We start from the raw sequence: 26,833 nt of genomic DNA, 5'->3' as shown, positions 1-26,833 counted from the left end.
CCTCCTCCAGGTTTTGGGGTAGTTTGTCTTCAAAGCTTACCAAGACAAGTAACGTGTGGGCTGGCAGCCTCTTCACATAATACACACAAGCTGCTTGTCTTTGTATCTTTTGTAAATCATGCAGAAGTGGACAAGGATGTTTTCATTGTGGTTAGTCAAGAACGTACTAAGTCTCCTATGGGGCTTCCAAATTTCATGCCTTGCCTTCAGCCTGTATGCTGGCTGTGCTTTCTTGGTAAATTTCTCATTCATCATGGGATCTTGCATCCTCAGAAGTGCCTAATGTTTTGATGGGATCTACCCTCAGTCAGAAAATTACTAGAGGCTCAGTTATGTACAGATATGGAGGCCAATAGGCTCCTGACAACTTCTCCCTTCTCTCGAGGCTTTTCTTAAATCTTCGAGAGCTAAATAACATGCTTAAAGCAGGAGTTCCTTCATGTTCATCTCAAGGAGTTCAGTCCTCCTGGCATATTGCCCTTTGTTCTCGCCTGGTCCAAAACATATTTCAATGCTTTCTGGGTTGTTTCGTAGCATTTCCAGCTTTAAACAACAGACAGCACTGGGATGGGTCAAAGAATATATTGCCAAAAGACAGTAATCAAGTATAAATGCTCGAGTCTGCATTAAGATGTAATTACTTTTTAAATGTGTAAAGGTGAAGTTTGTTCTTCTAAAATAGGAGAGGAATTGCCGTGTATTTATAATGTTAAGTGCTGTGAAGTTTGTTCTTCTAAAATAGGAGAGGAGAGGAATTGGCATGTATTTATAATGTTAAGTGCTCAAAGGATACATCTTCCTGTGCCTTGGCTTTGTAATACAACATGGCTATGGCTACATAGCATAGCAGATGTCCTCCACAAAGTGCTTGTAGCACACCACACCCTCCTTCTCACTCAGGCACCTAGGTTTCTTTCTTGCAGAAATAATAGCAGAAAAGAGGGTGTCTGTGCTCCTCTCAGCATCAGTCTGGATGCATTCAGGTTATGCACTCAAATGGGGGAGCTGGAACTTACTGCCTTGTGTTGTAGTGGTATGGTGGGTGCACATATTAACGTCTGATTAGTGACCCCTGTTGACAGCTAGCAGTACCTTTCTCCAAGAGTGCTCTTGTCAAAACTGATGGCACTACAAAGAAACAAAGATGCTTTTTCATTTTTGAAAGGTAGGAGCAAATGTTGGCGTTGAGAACCTGGCCCAAAGGCCACCGAAGCAATCTGGAGCTGTTCCATTCCACTGTGGATCAGCCCTAAGCTATGTGCTTCTCACCCCCCCTCCCCATTAAGGGGATGCTGTGGAGCTTGGGACATCATCCCAACCCTACAACACAGTAGATTAGTCCTGGCTCCCAGGCTGATAGCTTGAGAAAAGTTCCACTAAAACAGGGCTCCTGTAGTGACAACATACATTTGAACTCTGCTCTTGTCACTGTTAACTAGAGGAGATGGATAGCCTTTTCCTTTTCCATCTTCTCTGCTCTCAGCTCATAAGCCTTCACGTCTTTTAAAAAATTCATTTTTAAAATTAAATACTAACTAAACCATTTTAAATAGTTAAAGCTTTTGAGGATGGTGTCCCCTCGTGCTGGGCTATTATTCATGGCTGTGCTCTGGGAGAGACCAGCAAGGCACAGACTGTCACAGTTAGGTTGGTGTCTCATCTCTGAAAATTTGAGAAATGTGAATAGGCTTTAGATAACCAGCTGCTTTTTCACACCTTTAGCTTGCTTGAACCCAAGCTTTGAATGTCTTGAGACTGTTGGGGGAAAAAATGTTTTGGATGTTTCCACTGTTCCTAGCAGTTTGCAAGACTAACTTTCTCAAAAATCAAATTGTTGTGCCGGAGCTTACCACAGCCTTTAATTGAGTTTTTGTTTCTGTACAGACTTTTTCATTCATTCTTTCTGCCTTTTTTTTTTTTCCCTGCTGCCAGACTCATTTCATTCATTAGAGCTTTCTCAGTGGGCCAGTTTTGCCTAGTGGATTTTAAAGGTGTATTTATTACTGGACAGAAGAAGATTGCTTCTTCTAGCCCTAAACCCAAATGCAAGTTTACTGCATTTACTGAGGATAGAAGCAGATGGCTTGATACCTGCTTGATAAGGAGATTATGATTTGCAGCCAAAATACATAGAAACTGAATTTGAAGGGCAAGTTGCCTGCAGCATTCGGCTCCAAAACTGAGAATACATAATGGCATATAACATGCCCAACAAATGGTTGTCTCTTCTGAACATTTACCAGAATGTTTTCTCTTTTATTTAGCCATCTCTTTTATCTGGATGAAAGCGTACAGTTCATGTTAAACTTTACTCCTTTATAAATTAGGAAAAACATCTGCTGAGGCTTATGTTTTGGTTTGGGTTTGTGTTGGTTTTTTTTTGTTTTTTTTTTCTAAATATGAAAGGACCTTCAATTTGGTCTCCGCTTGTTTATACATCTGAGTCCTGTGTGAAAAACCCACAAAAATAGGAATATAAAATAATCTTTAAGAAACTCTTAACCTAGGGAGGGGAGTGTTTTTAACTGGTACCATTTGGTAGCCAGGCTAATGTCACAGTCTAAAGATAAGTAAGGCTGCACAGTAACATCACATGGGAAACATATTCTTTTTACTTGTGTTCTTCATGAAAGGGTGGTGGGTGGTGGTTGTTTGTATTGTTTGCTGAGACAACTCAAGGAAGACGCTTTAATGGTTTTCTTTTGCAATTCTGTAAACAGGCTACGTTGGATTTGTGTGTGTAGCAGCTGTTATTTCCAAATACAAGTGAACAATTAAAGACCTGGCTCCCCTAGAAGACAAACATTTACTTTTGGTTTCAGCTAGCACTCTAAAAATACGTGTCCCAGATTTAAACAGAGGAATTGAAAGTCTGAGTTGCAACACGTCCTGCCATGCAAGCCACTGTTATTGTCCCAGCACCTGATCTATCAGGTAGTGATACCTTGGCATTCATCTTGTGAAAGTGGATCCTTGGATGCCCTAACAGCGGCACTCCGTATCAGCCAGACCTACCTGCAATAGGAGAAGTGGTTTGACACAATTTAATACGAAGCTATCTCCACACTGTGCCTCCTGAACCCACCTCCCCATGTGAGAAAGCTGTGCTCTAATGATCACTTGCCGATATAAGGGCTCTAAGGGAAGAAAATTCATCAGGTCTGATTTGCTGGGGTATTGTCCCTTAACAGGAGAGGTAGAAAGGGGGTGAGAAGCCCTCTGATGCCACATGCACATGTACTAGAGGCTGGTCTGGAGGGGTCCAAATTAATTCCAAATGAATTTATTCTGAGAGTGGTGATACTCGGAAACAGGTTGACGAAGCTATCTCCACACTGTGCCTCCTGAACCCACCTCCCCATGTGAGAAAGCTGTGCTCTAATGATCACTTGCCGATATAAGGGCTCTAAGGGAAGAAAATTCATCAGGTCTGATTTGCTGGGGTATTGTCCCTTAACAGGAGAGGTAGAAAGGGGGTGAGAAGCCCTCTGATGCCACATGCACATGTACTAGAGGCTGGTCTGGAGGGGTCCAAATTAATTCCAAATGAATTTATTCTGAGAGTGGTGATACTCGGAAACAGGTTGCCCAGAGAATCACAGAATCACAGAATCTTAGTGGTTGGAAGGGACCTCCGAGATCATAGAGTCCAACAAGAAGTTTTGGCTGCCCCATCCCTGGAGGTGTTCAAGGCCAGGCTGGATGGGGCTTTGAGCAACCTGGTCTGGTGGGAGATGTCCCTGCCCAGGGTGGGGGGGTTGGAACTCTATGATCTTTAAGATCCCTTCCAACTCTAACCATTCTATGATTCTTTTTCTCAGCAGCCAGGCTAGACAATGGCCCTTTTCAGGCCAGACTGACTACCTAATGCTCCAAAAATTGCATTTCAAACTAGTAACAGGGCAAGGATTCGGACTGCTTCTATGTGGAAAGTGGATCCTTGCTTGACTTTGGTACAGGTGAGAATCCTAGCCAATTTATCAATGGAGTATTTTTACAAGTTTTAATCTCTTTTTTTTCCAAAGGAACTAACATGCTCCTGGGTGTTAGCTGCATATTGTAGATAGCAACACATCTCAGGTAGCTGAAGCCACAGAGCAAGTGGCACATAGTTTTGCATCACGTTTATCTGCCGTAGCCTTTCTGCCTTGTCTTATCACACCAATGAAATTATGCATTTTCCCGGGATGGGAGCACTACACCAGCCTTGGTGCCTGAAGATTTCTACAAGATACGTAATCGTTCTAAAAAGCACATTCAGTTTGGCTTAATGTCATGATTTCTCGGTGTGGTACTTGGTTTGAGTGGATATAATCAAAACTTTGGGTTAAATCAGTTAAATCCCTGATTATATTAATGAGATGTTTATGCTTCTTGCAGATTTCTTCTTTCATAATCTTTAGCAGGAGATTAATATCATATTTGGACTTGACAGGTTTGGCTATTGATGCAACAACTCTGGCAAAAGCTTCAGGTTGTAGTTAGTCTGATGAAAACAGTGCCAAGAGATTTACTTGCCTTCCTGGCCAAGGATTCACATTATCTTCCTCTGTAAAATACCTTACTTATTTGTTGAGGTGTGTTTTCATTGCCTGATAATTATTTTAAGTAATAAGAGCCCCATATATTCCTTCATTTTTTTAACTAGTTTTCCCACTTCTTTGCACGCTAAACATTGAGTCTAGGCTTTTATTTGAAATACACTGTTAATAACCTTCTAAATGTTAATGCATGTGGTGCTATGTAATCCAGTGTAAGGACAGTTCTGAAATCATCTTTCTTTGACGGATGAATTATCCCTTCTTGTCTCAGCATGGGTTATATATCACCGCAATAATAGATGATGTAAACACAAGTGTTTGCAAGCTCATTCAGGAGCTATGGAAGTAAAAATATCACCAAACATTGTTAGGTGAAATGGCAAAAAGTTGAGGATTGGTCTGGCAAGAAACGAGAAATTCAAATGTTTTTACCCCCAAATTCCCCATGTCACATCCAGTAGAGATGACTTTTGGGTGACTTTGGATATGATACATGGCTAATGCTTCCACTGCCATTCAAAGTCCCCAAAAGCCAAAATTTGAGCTTTTTCTTTGCCCAGGAATTACAGACACTCTGAAACGCCTACCAAGTTGTCCAAACTTCATTTCCCCTTGATTCCTACAGATGGTCGTAAAGGCCGAAGCCTGTGGCATGTCAAAATAAATGTTTGGGGTCAACATGCAATTCAATTGCAGTTACTCATTTCTGCACAAGACCGTTAAAATCTCTTTCTGAAAACTACTGAATTCTTTGAATTACAGAGCTTTCTGGACATCCTATGGAATTTAAAGCCTGCTTTGCCACAAAACATACAGGTCTTGGATATTATCCAAAAGCTGGCTGCCCAGAAAGGCTATTACAGTAGAGCAGCTTTAGGTTATCTTTAGGAAGGTTTTTTTCTTACTGGAGTAGTTTATTAATACGTTTGCTGTGGTTCAGAAGGCAGCGAATGTATTTATGAAACTGTTGGGCTTCACTTGCAACAACTCACTAGAGTAGTTTCTAATATGTAACAGGAGGAAGAACTTCTTAAAAGATTTATACCAAACAACCCAATTGCCAAGATGTGCTGATGACAGCAAGGGTAGGACACAGCACAGGTATTAGAGGCAAAATATCTCCCAGTGCAGGACCGTTTTTTGGGTCTGTGCACATTTTATCCTGTCTAGTTCAAATGGCTTCAGAGGAATCCATCATTTCCCTTTGCAAGCCATTCCCTGTGCTAATGGTGTCATGTGGCTAGTGCGTCTGGATGCTGTTGAATTCAGAGGAACTAGTGCACAATTTATCTTATTGGCTTAGTGACACTTTCTTGTGGCGCACTGTCTGCTTCCTCCCTAATTGCATTCACCTTGCATTTCCAAAAACTGGCAAAAACTGGAAAATGAAGATTGATCATGTATGGAAGAAATGGCCAAAGCAGAAGGGTTTTGAGTAGGAAGGGAACAACTCATTCACAATAGTTGTAATTGTCATGGGGAATAAAATTATGCTAATTGCCAATAAAAATACATGTCTGTAGCTGTTCACCAACATAAGATGATCATCTCCCAGCTCACTGTGACTTCCCAGTGCACTGACTGAGACCCACAGTTTGGACAAGCCTGAGCATCCTGAGTAGGGTCCACTTTCTGCTCCACGAGGAAGATGGTTATTAGTGTGGGTGCTGGTGGGGTTATCACAGCAGTTTCCACTGCTCTTTGATAGTTTGAGGTCTTCAGTGCTGACCCTCTGCTTTAAGTGCTCTCCTAGTAACAGCTTTGCTTTTTTAATTCCTACTTTTGAACATGAAGCATGTGAGAAAAGCATTTCAGTTTCACATCTGAGCTTAGCAATTGTATCAGATTGAATACTCAGGTTATTTTGAATTTCTACCAATCCGCTTTGCAAGATACTTGCAGACAAGGAGATCTTCATCAGCTACATGTGCCAGTTACAGAAATCAGGTATTTCTAAGTATATCCTTCATCTTTGCATATAACCTATCTCAAATGAAACTGTACTCCATTTGGGCTTGCAAAGCCAATTTTGGGCTTTCCCTTTGGGATATTTTGTGCCATTTAACCTTTGTTCTGTAGGCAATGTGGAAAAGATGAAGAGGGACCCATTGAGCATGGAATTACATTAATTATAGAAGCAGTTCACAGTGCTTCCACAGAATTTTTCTGCTGGGAACAGGTTTTTGATGCTCCAGAGGCTTTCAGAGCTTTGTCAGGAACAGTGTGGCATGGGCGGGTGTGGCTGAAATGGGTGTCTAGGCTGATCCAGGATGTGCTAAAAATAAATATATCATAGCAGTCACTGCAGTGACCCTTTCCTGAATTATACAATTAGTCATGTTGCTGCAGATGCATTTGGATCACAAACATAGAGCAGAACTATGATTTTACTAACTGCCGCAGCGCGTTGCAAAGAAGAGCTACCGATTGACCTGGGCTCAGCTTCCCCTCTGGCCGTTTCATATCTGCCCTACCCAAACACACTCTTTCCTGGGAAACAAAAATAGGCTTGCAAATAGCATGGTAAGGAAAAAGCATTGTAAGCATTATCCAGAGAAGGACATAGTTTTCTCTCGGCTTTCTGGGTGGGGGTGACTTACACCAATGCTCCTGTTCTTTCCTGTTGCAGGGGAAGGGGCTCTCCTTTCTTTCTTCTTCTTCATGTTCTACTCAGCAATGCACAATATGTAAAAATCTCTTTCTATATAAAACTGCACCCATTAAAGACATTTTCAAATTGATTTAGCATGACTAACACAAGGGGGGGTGGCAGTTTAGTTTTCATACTATAAAATACCCCTTAGTAACTCCTACCTTTTATCTTACACATGGACAGACAAATATATCACCATCAAAGGGTGACAATCTGGTGATTTAAATAGCTTTAAAGGGTTTAATTAAAACCTATTAAATAGATTTAACAGGTTTAAATAAAGAGAAGCACAGATTTGGGCTTGCAAAGCCAATTTTGGGCTTTCCCTTTGGGATATTTTGTGCCATTTAACCTTTGTTCTGTAGGCAATGTGGAAAAGATGAAGAGGGACCCATTGAGCATGGAATTACATTAATTATAGAAGCAGTTCACAGTGCTTCCACAGAATTTTTCTGCTGGGAACAGGTTTTTGATGCTCCAGAGGCTTTCAGAGCTTTGTCAGGAACAGTGTGGCATGGGCGGGTGTGGCTGAAATGGGTGTCTAGGCTGATCCAGGATGTGCTAAAAATAAATATATCATAGCAGTCACTGCAGTGACCCTTTCCTGAATTATACAATTAGTCATATTGCTGCAGATGCATTTGGATCACAAACATAGAGCAGAACTATGATTTTACTAACTGCCGCAGCGCGTTGCAAAGAAGAGCTACCGATTGACCTGGGCTCAGCTTCCCCTCTGGCCGTTTCATATCTGCCCTACCCAAACACACTCTTTCCTGGGAAACAAAAATAGGCTTGCAAATAGCATGGTAAGGAAAAAGCATTGTAAGCATTATCCAGAGAAGGACATAGTTTTCTCTCGGCTTTCTGGGTGGGGGTGACTTACACCAACGCTCCTGTTCTTTCCTGTTGCAGGGGAAGGGGCTCTCCTTTCTTTCTTCTTCTTCATGTTCTACTCAGCCTGTTGCAGGGGAAGGGGCTCTCCTTTCTTTCTTCTTCATGATTCTACTCAGTTTTCTGGGTGGGGGTGACTTACACCAACGCTCCTGTTCTTTCCTGTTGCAGGGGAAGGGGCTCTCCTTTCTTTCTTCTTCTTCATGTTCTACTCAGCAATGCACAATATGTAAAAATCTCTTTCTATATAAAACTGCACCCATTAAAGACATTTTCAAATTGATTTAGCATGACTAACACAAGGGGGGGTGGCAGTTTAGTTTTCATACTATAAAATACCCCTTAGTAACTCCTACCTTTTATCTTACACATGGACAGACAAATATATCACCATCAAAGGGTGACAATCTGGTGATTTAAATAGCTTTAAAGGGTTTAATTAAAACCTATTAAATAGATTTAACAGGTTTAAATAAAGAGAAGCACAGAACTCGGAGCCTTTGTCCAAGGCAGGCTGGAGTGCTGATGAGCATGCTGAGCACATTTATTATTTTATGGAGTGCAAAAAATGTGCTCATCCCTCTGTAGGACACAGTAATAAAGATATGCACCAAACTTCACATAAGATCAAAAAGTGCACTGAGAGAGCTTGTGATTAAAAGCCCTTGATAGGGAGTTTGCATTTCTTCTGAGTCGATAAAAGAAACTGTGAAACTGGCTGGTAAGTTCCCTGATTTCTGCGTCCACACGTGCAGAGAGGCAAAGCATGGTGTGCTTGGGTTGGTTTTAGTACTCAATAAAACACGGAGTCGCTGGTCCAACCCTTCTCAATGCTGTTCCCATCGAGGGGGAGCCCTCAAGAACCTACAGCCGTGTGAGCTGAGGCTGCTCCTCCGCAGCTGCTTTTTCAGTCCTTCTTGGTGCGGTGGCTGTTTGCTGGGTGCTCTGAGCAGGTTTTGTGGAAACGGCGCTGTTTGCCCGGGGGAATTAGTAATCCCCAGCAGCTGTCTGCTGGCCCTTGGTGTTGGGTCATGTTAGCCACACGCCTGGGCAAGCAGGAGGAGCGCTGGGGCAGGGCTGGCACCAAAGCTGCGTTTCCTGCCTTCTCCCTCTTCCCTGCCGGAGAAATTACGGCAGCTCCCTCCCTTTCCTTCCTCTCCTCAGCTCTTGCTGCTGGGTGCCTCCAGCCCAAGTTCCCTCTGCAGAGCCCAAGTCCCACATTGCCCCAGTTGCTACTCTTCGTTCCCAGGCCATGCAGGAGCAGCCCTGTCACTGTGTCCCTTTCCAGCTATGGGGCTCTGCATTTATGCTGTCCCTTCCCTGACATCTTCCTCTCTCTCCTGTTTTCACGTGCTTTTGCTTTCTCCAAGACTGGTGCTGTGCCCTTCTGTGCCCAGGAGCTTCTCCTTCCTGCCTTGGTGTCTTCCCCCATGCTCCTGCCTGTGTTTCTTCCCACTGTTTTGCAGCAGGTAATCTCTGTGGCGTTACACCAGCCTGCAAAGCAGGACCAGGAGCAACACCGGAGAAGTAGAAAGTTGAACTTAAATATAAGATCTCAACATGTAGGATTTGTATAGTATGTTTTCAGAGGCGTGACTGAAAGGAAAGTAACAGCTTGGCAAACGGGAGGTGGTTTCCCACCTCCCTAGGCAGCGGGAGTCACAGGCTTCCAGCTGGTTGGCGTCAGGCACCAAAGAACATGCTCTCTCTCCCTGCCTTATGGTTTTTAGCATGGTCTGTAGTATCTCACTGCATCTCACAGGGGTTCACCTTAAACATGACTGGTGTACTTTTGTTCAGGGTCCACGTTGTCCTTATAGTTGCTGCTGTCAGATATTCACAAGAAAGAAAATCCTGAAGAGGAAAATGGCTTGTATTTCAGGAGGCTGTGTTAAGAGCATTTGCAGAAGTGCAAAAGCATTGTGAGACCAGGCTGGAAAAACACTTTGCAATTCATACTTGTGATGATATTGCAGTGGCGGTGAGCCACCATGGGACTGGTATTAGGGACACAGCTTTCCTTACACCAAGTGCTATCACAGTGAGAATAGTTGTGTGCAGATATTATTAAAAATGCATCTGAGTGTAAGTGTGAGGCATGACATGCCTTGTGTATTGCTTTAGCATACTGAAGGAATATGAAGATGTGAAGTTTGTGTATTTTTCTTTGAGCTTTCTTCAAATTAATGAAGTTTGCAAATAGCTTTGTTTAATTTAATATCCTTTACCACACATTGTTATCAGCTCCAGCCATTCTCTGGATTACATCAGAACGTCTATTCCCACTTAAAATCTAGCTAATATGACTACAGAGGAAAGATTTAAAGTTTGAGTCCTTTAGGATTAAATGTACTTGAAAGACTATTGCTTCTATCAAATTAATTCTTTTAGAACGCAACATCTGTAGGGTTGTAATATTTTATTTTATTATTATTTAATTCTTGAATGTTAAATTCATAATTATTTTTTTTATTTGTGATCTTAGAAGTTTTGAATAGGAAGAAAGGAATTGATGGTTTCATGGTTTTGAGCAATAATATTAAAATGGCACTTAAGTCTCTTCTAGCAGTACATTCCAAATGGAAGTTTTTGCAATCTGGAGGCATGTATGCTTCCTCTAAGATTTTTTGCAGTGCTTGCTGATTTTCCAAATAGTTTGCATAGTATGGGTTAGTCATTTTTAGCCAACCAGCAACTAACCTATGATCACAATTCAACACTGTTGTTTGATGTCACAATTTCAGTCTTAACAAAATACCCCAGATGAAAGTACTACAGGGATGACTGTCCTTAAGATTTATCAAAATACTGTAGATGCACCCTTCTGCTCTTAGAAACATGCCTGGCTTAAACCTGGCAGATTTCCTGGCAACGTGTTTCAGTTGGTATTAGGTAGCTCTTATTTGTGCACTTAGAATGCAGGGAAGAAAAAGCTGTATCTAGTGGAAATAAAATGAACTACAGAAATGCAGAGGGAGGGCTGAAATAGCAACAGTTATCTAAAATTATTCCTGTTCCTTGCTCTGTCCTACGTTACAGCTTTCTGCAGTATTTTCAGAAGGGTTGATTCTGCACTGAACACATGCTCCAAAGCAAAATGTTGAGAAAGCTGAGATCAGTTGCAAATGCAAACGTTGTGGCTTGTACCCATATGGAAGATCCAAATAATAAAATCTGAAGATGCAGTTGAGATCTTGACCTGCGAATCTCTGTTTCATGCATAACTCTATAAATGCTAGAATGTGGTGCCTTTCTGGGTTGCAGTTTTTTTCTAGTCCTCTAGAAAATAAGAACATACTGTTATTCCTCTGTTATCAATTGGAAAATGGGACACAGGGAGTGTCTATGTGGCAAAATACATAGAAATACCCAAGCTGATCTGAATGAGGCAGATGATTAAGTTCCAGAAACTCGATCTAAACTAATTAAACTGCATTGTTCTGCATAGTCCAGCACCATATTGTTACGAACCAGCCGTAAGCATTGGTGGCAGTTACTTTAAAGCTACTTTATATGTGTCTTGGCAGAATATTATCCTGAAGCTCTGCAGGAAACTGGACCTGGTGTTTCCAACCACTGCTTATAGCACTCTGCCTTCTTCCCCTCAGCTGGAGGAGAAGCACAACCTGCGCCTCCACAAAACATTAGTGAGAAGCAAAGCCAGAAAGCACCTAAATACTAAACCTCACCAGGTAGAAGGCCCATGTAGAAGGCATATTTCTGCATCAGGAGTTAAACCTTAAGTTTGATCCCTAAATTAATGTATTGAGGTGCACTTGAGTTCTGTTTGGAGGGCTTGAATAGGGCTTGAGCAGTGTCCAAAACTTGTTTTTGCTCTCTGTGCATGGGCATGGTGTTTGTGCAATGGCTGGTTGATAGGAGACTAACTACTCATCAAGGTAAACCTTTTTTTTTTTTTTTTTTTTCCTTTGGAGGATGCTAGACCCTTTACACAAAAATGCATTGCAAAAGAAGAAAGAAATTTATTTCAAGGTTTAGGGTAGAACATCATGAACCAGAAAAGAAAGATAGGTGAGGAGTAAAAACAGAAATAAGAGAATTGTGAGAACTACACTGGGCCTGGGGAAAGATCAGCTGAGAGAATGAAGAGATGAAGCAACAATAAATGAAAATGAAAGAGAAAACATAATAGACAACAGAGCTCCAAGGTAAGAGTAAACAGGTTGTGTACATTGTCACGCAGCAGCTATTTATTGGGACCTCCGAGAATATCAGAGCCAGCTTTTCTCACAAGGACATCTATAACTTTCTCCAGAAAGGACAAAATGCCACATGAAGTGTACAGTCTTCCCACGGATGCTGGTGGAGCAGCTGTTACAGGAGACTTTATCGTGGTCGTGGGGGCTGGCAGAATTATCATTTGCTTCCTGGAAAAAGATCACTAGTTCTTTCTTATGGTGTGGAAAGACAGAAAGTAAGAAAGCAACTTTGACTTCCCCATGACTTGTGTTTAATTGCAAAGGCCCAGGGTCACACAAACAAACATAAAATAACATAATATACAATTAAAAAAAAAAAAACAAAACAAAAAACACGGTGCCATCTGTAGATTCTGCTTTATAGCCTTGAAGCAGGGTATTAATGTGTACAGGTTTTCTCAGGACACCTCTTTAGTAATTGCTCCCAGCTGCAACCTGTTGGGTATTGATCTGGTTTTTGAGTGGGGTTATCTTGCATCTTCATCAAGAAAATTGTTAAAAGACCAGCATCTGGCTGTTATGCCATCAGCTTGACACCGGCGTTGAAAAACCTGCAAAGTTTCTTGTGCAAATTTCCCTTATCCATTATTTCTAGTTTCATCCTCAGTGGATGTAATGAGAACTTTATTCCTTTATCTTTGTTGCAGCTCCTCACCTACTTGAGTGCTGCTGTCATGGCTTCTGTTAATCTTTCCCTTCCTGGACTTAACAAATGCAATTTTTGCAATCCTTCTTAGAGGTTATTTTTTTTCTGGACTCCTGATGATTTTTAAGGTTCTCCATTAAGCCTCACTCCAGGCATCCACAACCTTCTCAACACCCTTCCAAAGCTGGACCAAATACTTCAGTTCTGGCCTCATCTGGATGGGGGGATTTTAATCTGAACATGTACTCCTGCCTACCTAGTGCAAGGTCAAGTGAAAAAATGTCAAACAGGCTGTTTTCCATAAAAATAACTTCTTTTTAAAATCAGATATCGATGACAAAACAGACTGCATTTAAATTCAGTAATTCATGTAATGAATATCATCAGTATATATTTTGAACAGTCTATTAATCTTTAAAAATGGTTTTGTTTTGACTTTTTGGCATTTGCTTTTGTGTGAGCTGTTTCATGTGGTGTTTTAAACTTAGTGGTTTGTGTCCTGTAGTATCCTGTAGTGTATAAACAGAATTACTGATGTAATATCATGCAGTCGTGTCTGCTTTTTCTCTCTCTTGATTATAGCAGTGACAGGCACCTAATTAACACAAGGTCAAAACTTGCTTATCTTGGTCTTCCCAGTTTAAAGGTAAAAATAATGAGCGAGACAGAGGAAAGAAATTATGCGAGCTCCAAGCTCAGACCTTGGAGACTGAAGCCTACATCAAAAGCTGCAGTTTGAGGACAGCTGTGGCTGTTGGTCAGCCCTGGCTGAATTCAGGGACTCCTTTTGAATTTTTTTTAAAAAAAGGAAGCTCAGTGTTTCAGTTTGTTCATTTCAAAATCATATCTGAAGATCAGATTTTGATTTCACCGTTGCTTTCATTTTAGAACAAATGTACAGTGTAAATCCAAGCCAGAAATGACAATAAATGGAAATTCTATGAACATGAAAGGAAAAAAAAAAACCAAAAAAAAAAACCAAAAAAAAAAACCAAAAAAAAAAACCAAAAAAAAAAACCAAAAAAAAAAACCAAAAAAAAAAACCAAAAAAAAAAACCAAAAAAAAAAACCAAAAAAAAAAACCAAAAAAAAAAACCAAAAAAAAAAACCAAAAAAAAAAACCAAAAAAAAAAACCAAAAAAAAAAACCAAACAAACCAACCAAAACCAAAAAGCCCAACAGTTTCTCTTTATTCATTTTGGTCTTGTGGCCATTGGTCAAATATTTTTTGAGCTCTAAATTCCTTCTTATTTTTCCCTGCCACCCTTATTGTCTTACTGTCTCTGGGCCTTCCTGCCCTTCCCTTCTCATCTTCTTCCTGCCCTGTTATCTTTCTCCCAGTTGTGATTTCTTCTCGCCTTCTTATCTAATTTTAAACTTTTTTTTTTCTTTTTGAATCTTACCACCATCGCCATCCCTTTATTCAGCCCTGTGTCACATCTGAGCAGCTTTTAGCTCTGTGTGTGTTCTCCAAACGCAAGAGTGCTACATCCCAGGTCACCTACGCTCTTTTGGCTGAGTTTATTGCCAGGGAGCACAGCAAATGGGAGAGGTTTGTGTGTGGGAGCAGTTGCTGAATAGATTTTGGCTACTCCCACATCAAAGTACATCGAGATGCTCTCATATCGAAGCGGTCACTGTGTCTAAATTTGCTGAAAAACATTCAATTGTAACTTAATTGGTTGTCCGTCATCTGAGGCTGCAACCAACCTGGCATGAGCAGAAAAAATAATCTTTCCGTGTCTCTCTTTGTCTAGCAACAGTTTCTAATGTGCCAAAGTTCTTTTCTCAATCATTTTTGATCTCTTGCTTTTATCCCCCATAGGATTCTCCTTAGTCACAACTTAACATTGCAAATAAGAGCATAATAAGCCACAAGTTCTATCGCTTCTTTTAATCAACCAATTTCCCCTGAAATCCTGGCTAGTTTTAGGCATTTTTGCATGTTGCTTTCAACTTGGTTTTAAAGTATACTTAATTATCCACCATTTTAAGAAAACAATTGATTCATAAAACTCCACTTTATTGTACTCTGCTAATCAAATTTACCTTTGTTTATATCTAGCCTGTGATAAAATCAGCAAATTGTGAATCATAACAAAACTGTGACTTCAATTCCGAATTTTTTTAGTTTTGAGGAAATCTCGCCTTTCAACATGGTTATTAAATGGAACGCCTTTAAAGGATGCATGATCTAAGTATTGCGGTGGGCTTTCCACAAAGTCATGTTGAGCTAAAGGAAAAGTTAGGGAATGAGCTAATTGGCCATCTAGTGCATTTAGCTGGTGTTACAGACATGGTAGTTACTGAGAGATGTTCTAACAAACCATATGAAATGTAGGCACTGTTGGAAAAACATTCTGCTTTAGTGCTGTGGCCTCGTGGCGCGAGGATTTACAGGAGCTTTGTCAGCAGCTCGTAATGAGAATGAAAAGATGGAAAAATGCTCGTTGTTTAGGGAAACAAGCTTGCTTTTTGGCCTATTTAGATGAAATTTGTTTTCAAAGTATTTCAAGTGTGGGTTATGAAGCGCTATTCTGACTGGGTAACTAAACGGCAGGAAAAACGCTATTTTAAATGCATGTGGCAAAGGGCTGTGCGTGGCCTGACTGTGTTGAGGTGTCCTGGGGAGTAAGACTGGGGCAGCAGCAAGCCTGTAGGGAGCTGATTTGATTTGGTATGGGATATAGCTATGCCAAACTGGGCCAGCACATGCTGTGACGGAGGCATTGTGAAGGCGGGCTTGGATGAGGTGCCCAAGACAGTGGGCCTCACTGGAAAGGCCCATTAAAATAGCACAGGTGCCAAGAGGGCTTGGTAACACCTTACACTGCTTGAAGAGCAGTTGTAAGGGCTCATCTGACTGGGCCTTAATATGTCCCTGCAAAGCTCCTGCAATTGTATTATGTATTTTATTTTTTTTTCCACGTTAGATCTGTGACTCTGGCAGGCCTCGGGTAGCGCTCGTGAAATGTTAATCGGAGCGCAGCACGCTGAGCAAAGGGGAACAAAGCTGACTGTTCTGCCCTGTAGCCAAAAAAAGAGAGAATGCCAGCAGATATTTCCGCGAATGGAGTCACACAAGAATGGTGACATGCTGTCCTGACTCAGTTTTGCGATGTCTGTGTTACAGCATGCTAATGCAGCGTGACAGGATGTCATGCTCCAAAGCTGGAAGTACTGGGGGATTATTCTGTGCCATTTTGCTCTCCCGTTCTGTCGCAGAGAGGATCTCTTCCTCCCCAAATGTACCCGTCCTTTTCTCACAATGGTGTAAAACGGTTGTGAAATGCCACTGTTTCTGATTCAATGTACTTTTTCACCCTCTTCATCATCCCCTTAACTTCTTTTGGTAGAAAAATATGAACACACGAGAAATAAGACTGAAAATTTTATTTGAAGCCAAAACTCTAGTTGAGTTATGCTGTTATTACTTTTCAGCACAGCCAGAAGATATAGAAATTATTTTGCTTCTGTTTTTGTGGGTTGTTTTGGGTTTGGTTTTTTTGGCTGGTTTGTTTATTTTGTAATATTGGAGACTTTCACCTAATAACTTGACCTAGGATTTTTAAGACTGGCATCATTTACTGTAGTAAACTCCCAACAGTTGGAGCACTGCCTTGAGGGCGGGGGGGGGGAGTCAGTCATTGCTCAACTTGGTGCTTCCTAAGCCACAGTCTGTGAATTCTCCTCTTCCCCTCACATATAGGGGTCAGGGTGATGCTGAAAACCCCTCCTGAAGTGCTTATACTAGCTGGGGAGCTAGTACAATTTTATTCCTCCAAGGCAGGAGAATGGGTGCTTACTCCTGCAGCCAGGTATTTTAGTTAATCCCATCACCCTGAACACCCAGAGCAACTGTGGTTGTACTGAAGGAGAGGAGGAACTAGCGAAAAACCTCTAATTGCTCCAGGTTTTTTTCCCAAACTAGTCTTGGAGACACTAATACCTGTTGGAAAACAACTCACAGTCCAAGGGGGGAGGCGGTAGCCGGTGGTCCCCATTACAGCAGTGAGGGCTGATTAAGGATACAGCTTGAAGAGGTTGCTAGCAGAGTTGTATGATTTGGTTGCTTCTGCTAATAAGCTTCTGAACTATATTTTTCAGGGAGGTCTTTGCTGCTCTCTTGTATGCCTGTGTAGTGCTAAATAGATCGGAAGATGGCTAAAGTAACAGGATTCTTTCTGTGTTTATTTCAGACGATGCCGTTCCAGGGACTACTGTTGCTGCAGCCACTGTTTCTGCATCAACATCAAAATCTGGTAAGAGTTTAAATTTACTGTTATCTAATATTCTGAAGCTCCCATTGCCTTTTTAGCTTTCAGCTTTTCCAACTTCTGGGAGAAATTAGGTGAATTATTTCACGTTAGGTGAATGTAGAGCAAAATATTTCTCTGGCCCTCATATAAAAGTCTGATGAGAAAAAAGGATTGAGGGATCTTAGTAAGAAGAAGGTTAATTTGAGCAGGGTGCATTTTTTGTTTCAGGTGAAAAAGGCTGAAATCTTGTGAGTTCCTGTGCTCTCAAAGAGTGGTTCAAGTGGGATCAGATATTCAAAAATTAGCTAAGACACAGTTCAAGAGATCATCAGATTGAGGATAATTTGGGAAACAGCATCAGTTAAGGGATTATGCAGCAGAGAGTAGCTGATTTGATGGGTGTAGAGTGACAGAAGAGGACATGGACTTTAACAGTAAAGTATTTCACAAGATATGCCAAAGTGGGGCCTCAGTTAACAGGCAAGAATACATGTGCATAAAGCTGTCATTTGCAAAAATGCTACTGGTAACTTCTTGAAACTGTTGATGTCGTGATTCACTTTTGGGCATAAGGGGGTGGCACCAGTGCCTTCCATTTCAAAAGCTGCATTCTCTTTCTGTTTGTGATTGGTTTTACTAGATCAAAGTTGAAGTCCTAAAACTATGAAAAAAGTCTATAATTCTGGCTTACATCTTCAACTGACGCATTCAGTTATCTTTATTTTGTATCTTTGTAGTTATGAAAAATCAATATTGCCCATATTTCATTCATGTGAGATAAATATCAACTCCTCTTTTATTTTGAGTATTGAAGACTGCTGCATTTAATAAGTGGTGACAGAAGAAAACTTGGACACAGGATTATAGTTTTTTGATGACTAGAGATATTAATGAGTCTGTTTTGGAGCTCAAAGCACTGAAATTATAATGATGTATAGACTTGAAGTGCTAGTAATGGAGGTAAATAAGACACAGCTAGGTGAAATATGCATGTGTTATGTTTATTACAGCAGAAGGATCAGTCCCTTTCAAATTGTGTTGCAGTTCTTTTATGTTTCAAAAACCCTGATGTTCGTGTTTGTTTCAGAGACATTTATTAAAAACTCAACACCTCACAGTGAATGAGCTCTTCAAATGCTTCACTGAATTTCTCTTGCCGCTTTTTGTCACAGAAGAGAAAGCAGTATTATTATTTATGCCTATGAGAAAAGCACCAGAAGCCCACTATGAGATTAAAGCACTTTGTGGGTGTGGAGCAAGCTCCCATGGAGGTCCATTCTTTGAGGCACTGTTATTCCAGGTGAACAGCAAGCAAACTGAGAGCAGAGGATGAGAGTATATTTTGGAAGTTCTGGTGTGAACATTGCATTTAGAAGTACTCAAGTAATATCAGGGAAAATGATATGTCATGTCATGATTTGTTCCTATTCTGTTATGTTTCCCATCCAGGAGAAGTGCTAGAAGATGTAGTAGGACATGTCAGGTTATTGTCAGGGACTGAAATGGGCCTCTGTAGTTGACAGTAGCACTTTCTGTTTGTATAGGATTACAGAATTGAAAACTGGGCTCTTAAAATGATTAGGTAGCTTTTTTCCTATGCCAGATCCCTCAGCAGCATTGGCCAGTCATGTGCCAGGGCCACATAGGACCCTGCAGTATGCTATCCATGCACAGCAAGACAAGCTGATTTAAACCTGGTTTGGGCAACTCTACTCACCTCTTTGTGTTCCAGCAGCAGCTGGAAGTGATCCCTGCTGCCCAAGGGAGCCCTTTCCCCTCCCTTCAGCCTCCAAATCTCACCCCTCTGGAGAAGAGAACTATGAGGAGCCACCTTACAAAGGGTACCAAGTTCATCTTGGGGAATATCACTTATTCATCTCATCCATTATGTCCTAAGCTTTGCTGCACATCTCGGAGGAAGGCCTGCCAGGTGCTCTTTTTTTCCCCTGGAAATCTGGGTACAGAGGAAGATGGTCTGGGATAGCTAGCCAGGGAAGAAGACTCCACTGGGGCTTGAGATGGACAGCAGAGAAAAGGGGAAAAAATTGCACAGACTACTGGAGTCTCTTCCCCTTCCGTTCTTTACCTGTAATATATAAGCTGTTTTCCTGTGTGTCACTCACATTTCTTTCTGGGGAATTTACATTTACACCCCTTCTCCTATGAAACAGGTATGCAGCCCAGTGCTAGTTAGCAGTCCAGTCCAGCATCACAGTGGACCTGTCCATCCATCTGCTCCAGGTTCCTTTCCCTTCCCTCACCTCTTCCACTGGCAGTCATGCCAGGCACCTCTGTATAACTCCCAAAGAGCATATGCCTCTTCCTTAGGGGACGGCTGGAAGATACAGCTTAAAGATAACTTTCAGCTGACAACTTGTGGATTGTCCACAGGATAAATCTTCCCTCTGATACCAACCATAAGCACTTTGAATCCTTTTTAAAAATGCGTGGGCAAGAAAGCTCTGTAAGGGCCAGGCTTTAAACAGAAATCCACTGCCTTTGTGCAAGAAGGCAGCTAAAGGTGTGTGTTGTTTATTTAGGCATGATAAAATAATAAAGATGTGAATGCCTTTCTTGCAGTAACGGAAGCTGTAAACCCATCAACTTTACAAGCAACAACATTGCAAGCGTCAGTGCTGACAACAGCTGCAATCAGAACTACACATGAGTCCATCACAAACAGTAAGTGAAAGTTCCTTCCAGCTAATTGCTGATGCTGTTCCAGTGGTCATTCAGGAAATTAAGCTGGAGTGCTTCTTGGCTTGGAAATTTGGTTTACCGAAGCAAACTCTTTGGTGAAAGACATTCTTGACGGTGTGCACAGGAGCTTCCTCCTGGTGGGTCTTAAGGCAGCTCTAAGCCAGGCTTTGTCATTGTCACTGTGTTATCACAGGCTTGTTATCAGTGGGGTGACCCACCTATGAGACAGGGGCTGGCTTTCTCTGCAGCAAAGGGAGCCCTGTCCCCGTTGGTCTATAATTTGAATGAAATATTCTTTTGATAATTTAAAACCAGGCTGCAAGCAGGGCAATAGGTGTGCTTTGTGTGTGTGCATAGGTGTGCATACAAAATTGAGGAAGTAATTTGAATGTCGTTCCTTTATTAGAGTCTACGTCTCCTACACCTAGTACTACTCAACAAATAACACAAGGTACAACACCACAGCCACCAGTAACAGTGACCACTGCAGCAGCAGCAGATAAAAGTGGGAACACAACAAACAGTAAGTGATAATTGCGTTGAGAGATTTCTGATTTATTGTATGCTATATTTCTGTAAAACAGTATGGAGCAATAAAAACCACCAGTAACAGTGACCACTGCAGCAGCAGATGAAAGTGGGAACACAACAAACAGTAAGTGATAATTGCATTGAGAGATTTCTGATTTATTATATGCTATATTTCCGTAAAACAGTATGGAGCAATATAAAGAGATCAAAAAGAGTACTTTGGGTTACGGATTTGGAGGTTTGGGGAAGTAGAGCTATTCATCCTACCATATTAAATTTATCTTTAATGAATCTTGCCCTAAAATCTTACACAAATAATATTATACTCTTAATTTGTAGTGGAGGTGATCTGAAGCCATTATACAGGATTTGAATCTCCCTGTAACTGAGAGAGATATACTTGGAAGGGGTTTCATTTTTTATTTTCTTCTGTGTTTGCTTTTTTTAATAAGTATTTCATGAAAAATAAATGATTCTTTGTGATCAGAGTGGTGTCAGAACAGCCCCCTTTGTTTTTTATTTTATATATGTTACAATGCTGTAGTTAATTATGTTCTATATTATTATGAGTCACAGAACTGAAAGCAGAGAGGTGGTACTAATTACCCTGCATCAATCTTAGGAAATACTTTTGTTCCCCATAAATCTTCAGAATAATGTCTGTTGGCCCAGTATATCAGATTGGATTCTAGAAAAGGCAATTTAAAAAAAATCCCACATGTCCAACAAGTAGTTGGATTAATTTGAAGAAGTATAATAGCATCTAAAAGGTGTTCAGTAAACTTAACATGAAATTCAGTCTCCCTTTTATGGCCATGAACTGCACTGTAGATGTTTGGTCAAGTCTTTTGCTGAACTGGAGCTTTGAAATATTCCGTTTTTCATACTTAATTGATTCAAAAAATTAAAAATAAATACTCTAGATATTTAACTCAGCAGTCGGTGGCATACCAGTGTTCTCTGAGTTGCTATTTACACCATACTGAACTATGACAAACGATTAGAATTTGACTTCTCTTCCCTTGGTTCCCTTGCATAAAAAGGGACTCCTATGAAACAGTCTGTGTACTTTCTCTGAATCTTCCTTTAAAGCTGCCCCTCGTGGGCCCAAGCCTCTCCAGGCTAAGCTGCCTGGAGAGCACTTACCCTTTCACTTAGTGGTTATATTTTCTACTGATGCAGCTTTCCTGCTGTGCTTGGTGTAGGGAGTAGCCTGATTGTCAGCCCGAAGTCTTTTGTGTTTTGGCTTGGCTTCTAAATGCCAGTATCAGTGAGTCACAGGATACAGTATGGCTGATGCTCAAGCTGCTGAAGTGATACTGAAGGCCACAAAGAATCTTTTCAAGCTTGCAATTCTGACCCTGTGGGCCTGTCCGCAGCCCGTGGCATGGTGCATCACATCATGGAAGTGATTTCTAGTCCTTTTGGTTTGGCAAAGGTTCCTGGCTTGCGGGTACCGGAGCAGCACAGGCACCTGGAACTAAACATTGGTGACAGGTAGAGCTCCCAGCAGGGAAAGGAAAGCTAATGAAGAAAGGCATATGTGCCAGTGCAGCTTAGCTTCGGCCTCCGCTCTGCACTGATGCCCTGAAAAACTAAAACTAGTGCTGGATGTACGATGGTGCCAGAGGTACGATGGGCCTGAGCGTGAATTTTGCACCAACGTGCCTCCTTTCTATTCCTGCTGTGTTCTCTTTCCATCAGCTGGAGCTCAGTCCTTAGTGGCTTGGGTTGTGATTTGTGTTTAAAAATCCTCATTTAAGCTAAAAATATACCCCAAAACTTGTGGTAAAAATGGTTGAGAAATTAACCTAAAAACAGGGCTTCCCTGCCTATCTCTTCCCTTTTAAGCAGTAAAAGTAAAGAAGATATTGGGAAGTGTCCTGCATTAAAAACTTTGTATTTTCTTCCAATGCTAAATAGTATTTGGAAAAACTGTATTTGAAAACCAATTTAAGTGGTTTTTTTAAAGACAAAATTCTGGTCTACCTTTCAAGAAACTCATAGCCTTGGCTTCAGCACAAAGGGGTGGGATGGGACAGAAAGTGGTGGCTTTGGGACAGGGCAGAAGGGCTGTGCAGACGTGTGGCCAGCCTTTACAGAAAACCCACAGACCTCTCAACCACTGTTTCTGTTTCCACCCCAGGCGTTGGCACGATGAGGTGCTGTTTGCTCCACGGCACCCTACCAGCCCCCCGTTGGCATCCCCAGCAGCAGCACAGGGCTGGGGGAGTCAGACTCCCTGAAGAGAGCACAGGCATAGCAGGACTTCTGCTCTCAAAATGGACAGGAGATGAAAGTTCTCTACTCTTTCACTAGCACTCACTTCTCCCCTTTTTTGGCTGGCTGTATGGGATGGAGGCAGAAATTGTCAGTACCTTTATGACACTTGAAATTTTACCTATACTACATCAGATTTTTAATAAAAAGCAGCTGCCTCTGTTGTTTTGTAATGGAGGCCATCGCTTTCTTTGCTTCAACCCCTGCTAAAAGCTTCAGTGAATGATCACATTCACACAGCAGAGATTTGACAGGGCTTCCTGTCTCCACTGCAATTTCTGTGGCTGCTGTCACCTTTTATTATAAATTCAGGAAAAGCCCCCAGTGCTCCACATGCTGTGAAATCATGCAAACTACTTTGTCTTTTTTCTTTTTTTTTTTTTTTTAAAGTCTTCAGAATTCTTTTCCTCTGCAGGCCATAAGTACAATCTCTCCCTCTTTGCCCTTCTGCCCTGCTTATTATACTGGAAGCCAGTAATTAGACTTGTCTCCTTAACCTTCTTGCTTATTAATGTAAGGGGTCAAATCCAGTATCTCACGTTTAGGCAAAAGAGTGACCTCACTTGTGCAGTCCAGGTTCCAAAACAAGGATTTATATGGTGCCACAGTACAGGAAGTTGCGTCTGCAATCAGGATTTCATATCCTGGGACACCTAGAATTATCAAAGAGAATATGAAATGAAATGCAACAAAAAATTATATTCTCCCTCCCTTGGATACAGAGCAAGCATCTTATGCAAGTTCAGTGCTCAAGGTATTAAATTACAAGTAAGAGTGGATTTTTTGGTTGTTGTTATTCTAATTTATCTCATGCCACTCTCCTGGATGATGATACATCATGGTGCAATGGAATATTAAATACTAAAAAGTGAGAAAATGAAAGAATGAAGGACATACTCTTTCTCTTTTTATCAAACTACTGGTAATTAAGAAGGAAGCTATACTTCAGTCAAATTACCTGAAGAAAGTAATGATAACATGGATTGCCCAATAGTCCTCAGGTCATTGCCACATGCTATAGATAAACACTGAGTATAGTTGGCTGCTAAGACACGTTAGGCAGAGAGATGTTTTAAAGCATATATTTTGAAATACTTGGGGTTTTTTGCTTAACAGAATATGTAAAGCTGGCAGACAGCAAATGCAATCAGCTATGGGTGTAAACATTAAAACTGAGATCTGCTTGGTTACCTCCCTAGCCAATTTCCATTCCTCTGAACGGGTGTGAAGTTGCATTGGTTCTGCTACTCTGGGATCTTTCAAAGTTTTCATGAATGCATTCGTTAATGCAAATGGTTTCTCAGGCTATTGATTACAGGGGTGAGGCCTAAATGTGTGTTTTTACTAAAGTATGAACTCAAGGGTGAAGGTTTAGTCTTCGATCATACAAAACCCTTTTGCTGTTGCTTTGGCAGGGTTTGGGTGTAGTTCCTTCTGCCCTGTAAATGTGTTTCCTTGATTTATTGATTGGAGAAGTACAGTGTTAACATGCAAACAGATGTCTATACTCGTTGCACTGCATAGAGTATATGTAGAGTATTTGCTGTTTATTTCAAGCATCTTATGATGTCTAAGCTAGTTAGGTAACAGACTGCTGTAGAGAAAATTTAAAGTACTGTTGGGAAACGCCAAAATACATGTGGATTACACGTAGGTTAAGTAGAAAATCATGCTAAGATCAAGTGAGGACATGTGTCAGATTTCAGCTGGTTAAAGAAAATGAAGAGCTTTCAGAGCACAAAGAGTAAGGAAGTACCTGAGGCTCAGATAGCAGCTTTGCAGAGCAGCTTCAGGTTCCCTGTTGTTGATTATCCCTTTGACAAATACGTGTTAACACGCTGTCATTTATCTTATCAAAATATCAGCAGGGAGAGCTGCATCGCTACCAGGGAGTTACGCCGCTGCAGCAATCAGCCCCGTTAGGACAGCTATTTTACAATCTTTGCTGCTTTACCATTTTTATTCATAATCAGCTGTTGACAGTGAACCCACCAGCCGATGATGAGGAGTTGCTTTTGCAGCAGCAGCCGCCCTTCTCTGCGGTGCTGCTTTTCGGCAAGCCCAGGCCTCCCCCTGCCAGGCAGGCAGAATTGTTTGCAGCAGCTGGCTGAGCCGAAGCGTGATGAATTACTGCAGCGATGTGTCGGTGGGGACGGCAGGACTGAGTCACCGTGTGCCCGCGCAGAGCACGGGCACCGCAGTGAGGACTCGCGCCGTCTCCTCCCGTTGAGATCAAATTAAAGCTTGCATAGATACGAGTTATGTGGTTTACCAAAAAGGCAGATTTCTAGCAGGCGTAGCGTGCTGTCAGCGCTGCCGTTGTGTACGTGAGCAGTGGCTGGGTATGGATGCTTCTGTTCCCATAGGCTTCTGGCACAGAAGCTATTCGAGCTGCTGAATGTGTTGATGGTAAGAGCCTATGCTGTGTATTAGGCATAAGCCTTGGATGCTGCTTAAAAGCCGCTTCAAAGCCACAAGTCAGCAGAGAATTGGGTTGCTAGGATTTAATCTTACAGTGGAATTAAGTGAATCTTCCCCGCCAGGTTGCGTTTTTTGTCTTGGAAGTGGTAACAACTGGCACACAGACTTTTGCACCGTAGCACGTGTACTTCACCCCTTGACACCAGGAGAGGGGGAGTCTGTTTTGCAGTCTGCTGAAATAAATGCAATAAGCTTCGCACCAAGGCGTAGGTAAAGGCATGAGTCATACCTGGTGCTACCCCTGAGTCGCAGGAAGAATCTCATCCAGGCTAGCTCTCCGCGGGGTTACAAGGCAACTGGCTGCCTCCCTCCTCCTCTCTCCCACACACCTGATTGTTTTGCAGCATCCACAAAGCGTGTTTGTGTTCAAATGTCTCTGCACATGAAAGCTCACTGTTATTCTGCCTTACTTTCCATTCTTCCTTGCAAGCTTTTACCAACTTATGATAAGGGAGACACAAGATGGTTGCTGTTATTGTTAAAAGCCCGTGTGTCTTCAAGAGAGAAGTAGGTTCTTTGGGGTTTCTACTTTTTCTTTTTAATTGATCTCAGATTGAAATTCGACATTTAAAATTTGAGTCTGAAACATCCAAAGTAAGAACCAAAAGTGGAAAAGGTGAGCTTTTAAAGCTTCATTCAGAGCTTCTATGGTGAGAATGCAGGAATGATTAAAGTTCTCAGATCCTTGCATTATACCATAGTAAAAAATGATGTAGAGGGGCTTTTTGCACTCATCTCTACTGCAGATTAAGCTTGCATATTGAAAGAGTAAAATGCTGAGGTTTCTGCAGGTAGCTCACAGTGAAATTATGCTTCTCATCCACTAGAATTCCAGCGAAAATTTTAGGCTTTTAAGCTTGTTTAGTACAGTTTTCAGTTTGATTTTCTTCCATGCCTCAATCTTCAATAATATCATCCCTGGCCATCCACCCCCTCTCACTTCCCAAAGTTGCATGAATCCCCAGACTCCAGTGACTTCAGCTCACTCTTTTTTAGCTCATTGATTTATTTGCAGGTTGCCTCTCTGAGGTATTGCATTTAATAAACAAAAGGGGAAAGGAAGGTCCAAGTTAAAGGTGTGTGGTGGCAGAGCTTTGGGTAGGGAGCTGTGGGTGTTGGGGTGTTTTTCCTGAGAAAAGGGTTCTTTGAGGGGCCAAACTGGTAATCAAAGTTTTGAATAAAGCGTGTGATGAAGCATTCCTCAACGTTGACATGTTGCAAGTGCATGATGTTGCACTCGTTTGACTAACTTGTCTTAAAGTTGTTTTAGTTCAGGTGTTTGAAATTCATATGAAGAGGCACTGAAAGCGGTTTACAGCTCAGTCGCCTCTCTGATTTATATCAGAAAGGAAGTATAAGGTTACTCTTGGCCACCCCTATGTTTTATTCAGTAGGCACTGTCTTGCCTGTTGTTACACTGAAGTTTGAGCATAGACATAGGAATTACCAGCTGTGCTGGAACAGCTGAAATTCTTTGTCATTCGGTGACCTTCAGTTCCACAGGCTCAGGCCATGCCCTGCATCACCAGCTTGGACTCACCCTAGGCTGCAAATCTTGTGACACAGATGGCCTTGATCCTCTATTGACTCTGGGAAAGCAGAAATAAGACACTTTAATTTTTTCAGAC

The 26,833-nt window shown here is 41.6% G+C and overlaps 1 protein-coding gene across 4 annotated transcripts in view; it reads left to right on the top strand.

The window, feature by feature from the left end:
* EMCN (endomucin) overlaps nt 1-26,833 on the top strand; it is a 94,194-nt gene that overhangs the window by 22,271 nt on the left and 45,090 nt on the right. For 3 of the 4 annotated variants that reach the window (XM_014941330.1, XM_014941321.1, XM_014941317.1), the window contains exons 2-4: nt 17,154-17,216; nt 19,794-19,895; nt 20,320-20,436. In XM_014941330.1, the coding sequence (XP_014796816.1) occupies nt 17,154-17,216; nt 19,794-19,895; nt 20,320-20,436 (282 nt within the window). Of the gene's footprint in view, nt 1-17,153; nt 17,217-19,793; nt 19,896-20,319; nt 20,437-20,513; nt 20,569-26,833 lie in introns of all 4 variants that reach the window. The other variant, XM_014941338.1, reaches the window with a different exon arrangement.

This window comes from Calidris pugnax, unplaced genomic scaffold, assembly GCF_001431845.1.
Source record: "Calidris pugnax isolate Ruff unplaced genomic scaffold, ASM143184v1 scaffold34, whole genome shotgun sequence".
NCBI classification, from domain to species: Eukaryota; Metazoa; Chordata; class Aves; order Charadriiformes; family Scolopacidae; genus Calidris; species Calidris pugnax.
The sequence above is the reverse complement of the archived record's forward strand: the minus strand, read 5'-3'. Positions and strand labels throughout refer to the sequence as shown.